The sequence below is a fragment of the Corticium candelabrum genome, chromosome 12, assembly GCF_963422355.1.
Source record: "Corticium candelabrum chromosome 12, ooCorCand1.1, whole genome shotgun sequence".
Classification (NCBI taxonomy): domain Eukaryota; kingdom Metazoa; phylum Porifera; class Homoscleromorpha; order Homosclerophorida; family Plakinidae; genus Corticium; species Corticium candelabrum.
In genome coordinates, this window is record NC_085096.1 from 7,411,898 (window position 1) to 7,416,758 (window position 4,861).

The window sequence follows — 4,861 nt, forward strand, 5'->3', positions numbered from 1 at the left end:
CTTGTTGGAACTGTCATGCCTTAATTAATGCAAAATTCCCAGAGGCTGTCAAAGTGAAATGGCGGCTACAGATGCCAAGGCAGTTGTGGACCTTCTTTCTTGGTGGAGATTCTGCAAGCTCCATGACATAAGAATGTTGTCACTACAAGATTAGATGCTTTTAGTCAGCCGCGATGCAGCAAATAGTTCACGCCTTCTTCATGCTCTCATGGATCAAGAGGGCTTACTTAGGGGCCGTCCGTAGTTACCGAATGATTTTAAAATCCGAACAACGTTAGAATTTCTTCTTACCCACCCACCCACCTACCTAATCCTAACAGCTGTCCATAGTCATGAAACAATTTCTCCTCGCAGCTATTATACGCTGTACCCACTTCTATTTATCGAACAAAATCACATCGTGTACTCTACTAAACAGTTTAATAGACTATAGAGTCAGCATGTTCCCTTCTTCTTTCTTCCAGCCCTGCACTTGTGCCCTGTCTCTTGTTTGTGGCGTTGTAGTTGGTACTGGGTGCTGAATATGTGGCCACAGCCAGTGTATGTACAATTGTGAGAGGGTTTAGGTGCAGCCTGCTGTTCTGTGTGTGCCTGGACAGCCTCTTTTCTCTTTGAACGGTTATGAATCCTTTGCAAGTGGCGTGTCCTATCTGCCTCAGATTGGAAAACATACCGATTGCAAAGTTCACAGACATGGTTGACCTTTCCTAGAAGAGACGGCAAACCATAATCTAGTTGGAGGGGCTTGCAACCCATATCCTCCATCAGTGCAGCTTCGAGGAAAGTACAGTAATGACCCTCATGATTGTTGCTTGGCCGAGGTGTCATCAAACAACCCCCATGCCTGCGGAGGAAGTTCACAGCCGTTGTGGCTCTCACGGGACGAGTAGAACAGTGATGACAGCTACCAGAGTCACACTTCATAAACTGAAGCATGTGCGTCTTGCGCACAGCATGTGAATGCAGAAACTGCAATTCATTCAGGATACATTTCATGCCTTCATCTGCTTTCAGCTTTGTACTGCCAGCTGCTGCAAACTCAGTAAGCTTGCTGTGATCATTGTACGGAGATGGTTTCTCAAGACACATCACACTTGACGACGTGACGGGAAAGCCATCATAGGATATGGCATTCCAGTATGAGTCTAGAACTTTCAGAGCGTTGTCGAAAACGTCAGCTATCTTTTTCTCTTTTTCTATATCATCTAACTTTTGCTGCCATGGCGACATTTCACCAGGTAGGCTTGCGGGTAATATCACACCAGCCAGGCTAGATGAAAGTGGGGACCAGGCATGCTCCACTCGATTGTAACAGCTGTCCCCAGCTGCATGTGTGCACATGATGAGAAAATCTAAGTTTTTATCACGCCACAGTCTACCAAAGGCAATGATTGTAAGAATTGACTTGATGCTATAATCTGGTCCTCCATCAACGGCGAGGCATATACCAGTTTTTCCACTTCTTATTTCAGCACCAATCAGCTCATCGAGATCATTGGCATGAGTCTCTGCTGTTGACTCATGAAACCTTCCTGCTCTGTTTTTAACAAACAGTGGACCGGTATGCGGAACAGTGTAGTGCAAACGTCCTAGTTTGTCTTTTCTGAAGTGACCAAATTCTGAATATTTTCCATTATCGAACTCGTGCTTGCAAAGCAGTGGAGGCATACTAGAGCTTCTCCTGACACAACTCCTAATCAGGTTCGTTCTGAGCCTTACCGAATCAGCAGATGCAAGGCGAACTCGTGCCGTATTGTACACTGTACGAGTCTTTGGCCGTCCTCTAGGTTCCAACCGAAGGTATCCTGAAGGAATGATCTTTGCATTTTGAAAAGGAAAATCATGATCCTTGTACACTGGACCATTTCCAATTGGGAAGAACTTTCGCAGTTGGTGGTATCGACTGACAGCTAGTGTGCCAATGTTGACTTTGTTTTTATTGTCGCAACTAAAAGTTGATGTACTGTCAGAATGCTGTTGAGAAAATTCTAACATGTACCCAACTTGTGCCAGGCAGAAATGGCCATTTTCATGACAACCATGTTCATCATTCCTTTTGCCAGGAACTCGAACATTGAGAACACCGTGGTACCGCCTTGCATTGACAGTCTTCTGTCGAGGAGGCAACATCAGCTGGTGAACCGTAGTCCGACCGATACCTTTGTCCTTCAGTCCAGCGACAGATGAAAGCAAATGTTGCTGAACCTGAGCAAGTGTGACACCATTAGAATTACCTGCTGTTGTTCGGCGCCTTGCTTGTGCTGTATAGCCATGCATGTTGATGAAACTCATAGCAGAACAGATAATCTCAGGAAACTGTTCATGCCGAGCAGGAGGTCCTCGTTTCTTTGCAGGGAGTGTGATAGAAAGTTGTTCCGCCTCTTGTTGTATCTGGGCATCTCCCTCCTGTTGCATCTGAGCATCTCTCTCTATCTGCTCAGATAGCGCCACTCCTTCATCCTCTTGCACAAGGGATAGTACATCAGAGAAGGTGTTACCATTATCTGTGAAGGTCAGGTCAGGCACGTTCACAAGAACGATGTTTTTGGCTGGCTTGTGTAACAAGGACATAACAGGCATCCAGTGAAGGATTTGGTGTGTCAGTGCCCACTGCACTTTCATGCAGAGTTCGTCTTCTTTGTAATGTATAGTCTGTAGCAAGCCTCTCAATGAAAGCACATTCACTGCTGCCATGACTTGAGAAGTGTGTACTAGCTCTTCAGCAGAGAGTGGACCACACGTGTCTGCACCGTTTGATTGCAAATCAGCAAGATTGCCAAAGGCTTTCTCCCAAGACAGTTCACAGCCATTTGTACAGTCTAGTACTAGGTCATCTGCTGGATGCTTCTGCTTCTGCAGCAATTGGGATACGCGTATTTCTAATCGTCTGGTTTGGGTCTGCAGCGAGTTTGTAAACTTTAGCAGCCTCGCAGACAGAGCTGCTAGTCCTTCCATCTTCTCTAAAGCCATGCGCACAAATGAAACACTCAGGAAGTTTGTGGCACTCACGGTTACCTGAGCAACATCACACATTGCAGCCATCAGTTTCTTCTCTTCCGTCACCAGCTCATCTTCTGCTCGAATGAGCTGACTATGTCCCCAACGCCACTTTGCGTGTGCTTCATATGTCGCCTGTACCTGTTTGTATGCCAGCCACTGTCTCGCACACTGACGTAACACGCCCATAAAATCTGATCTGCCTACAACATCTTCCGTCAGCAATTGAGAGGAGTCAATCCCAATAGCATTCAAGAACTCTGCTTTGGGCCCTCCACTAGCTACCTCTATGTCGTCGCCATCTGTGGATACCGAAGCGACCATACTAACCTGGTCATGACGGCCATGACAAGATAGGTGTGAACGCTTCGGTTCCGGTTCATCCAATCGCCGGAAGTAACCAGTCGTCGCCGCCTTCTCGTCCGCATTGTCCATTCCCTGTTGGACTCCAACGCTCTTGGCTATCACATCATCTCTTGCCTTCCTGTCCTTCGAGTACTTGTCACGCCATTGGCCTTGCGCCCACTTGAAGAAGTCCTTGCGAGTGCGCTGTCCAGCATCTTGCTGCCACAGAGTTTCGATCACTCGTGTGTAATCACTGTCATCTGCACTGCGTTGGAAGAAAGGCTCTCTCTTCCTCTTCCGTACACCAAAGAGAGTCAGCTGCTTTTTCATCACCACTGGACAATAAAGAAATCTGCGCATGCGCAGTGATCAAATGATTTCTAATTCGAACAGCCTTCTGACCCACCCACCCACTTTCGAACGTTGTTCGGATTTTAAAATCATTCGGTAACTACGGACGGCCCCTTAGTGCAATCATGAAAGGCTAAGTTTTGCCTACTTCCAGAGAAGACAATAGCAGCCTCATTTGAAAGAACTGCTGATGGTAGAAAGAAGTCAATTGCCTGGTTACAATTTGTACCTGTTAATTAAGAGCTCTTGGCATTATATATATAGTTTTTCTTGAAATTTGGTGGCAAAGCTAAAGCTTAATTAAGATGGTTTTATGATTTCACATGGAACTGCTGTTTTTTCAATATTGTGGACAGAAAAATGCTTGGACAGATGCTAGAATTTTTCTTGATTAGTTCCATCAGTCATGTTCAGCAAGAGCTTACTAAGCTTGGGTTGGAAGTGACATCACTTATACACAATCTATTGACCATGACAAGGGTATTCTTGAATCTATGAAGTGAATGTACTAGAAATCTACTTTGGCACTTGATTGCTACTGAAGAGATAGAAATAGCTGTTGTAGATTTCTATGAAATGTGTCAACATGAGAAGGAATGGTAACTGAAGTGGTATCCAAGTTATGGAATGAAGTTTATATGGAACCAATACCCAGGTCTTGGCAGAAAATCATTCCGAAGTTTGTCCTTTTCATGGTAGCTGCACTGATGACTAGAGCAGCAGAAGCAGCAGCAGCAGTGGAACTAGTTTACAAATTGAAGAATACTCTGATACTAATGATTCTGATGTTACAAGCATGTCTGCCTGAATTGACTCTGTCCCTTTCAGCTGCTGAAGCCAGTAGTACGTTGGATGGTGTCTGATGTGGTTCCAATATATTAATAAATAAGCTAATGTGTATAGTGTCTACCCAAGTTATACTTGAGTAAATGCCACACTCGCAGGCAATTGTTTCTACAGCAATGATGTAGCATATTAGTAGGGTACATCTTGCAGTGGCTACTGTCAAATGACTGAGTCATATACTCACATGCTTTGCTGTTTGTTGGTACTCAGATATTAGCAAGCCAGTCTGCACACACCTTGATCTTGAGTTTTGACTTTGAGAGCTGTCCGCTGGTACCAGTGCTAATAGCAGTGTCTACAAAGACGCTGTAGACAAGCACCA

General features: G+C 45.1%; 1 protein-coding gene across 1 annotated transcript; it reads right to left on the reverse strand.

Moving 5' to 3' along the window:
- Positions 1-233: 233 nt before the first annotated feature.
- Positions 234-3,792, reverse strand: LOC134187707 (uncharacterized). Its single transcript, XM_062655859.1, has 3 exons — positions 3,328-3,792; positions 3,139-3,200; positions 234-3,091 (listed from the first exon to the last, which is right to left on the reverse strand). The coding sequence occupies exons 1-3, from the start codon at positions 3,700-3,702 to the stop codon at positions 436-438; spliced, it is 3,093 nt and encodes a 1,030-aa protein (XP_062511843.1). The 5' UTR covers positions 3,703-3,792; the 3' UTR covers positions 234-435.
- Between the last annotated feature and the right edge of the window lie 1,069 nt (positions 3,793-4,861).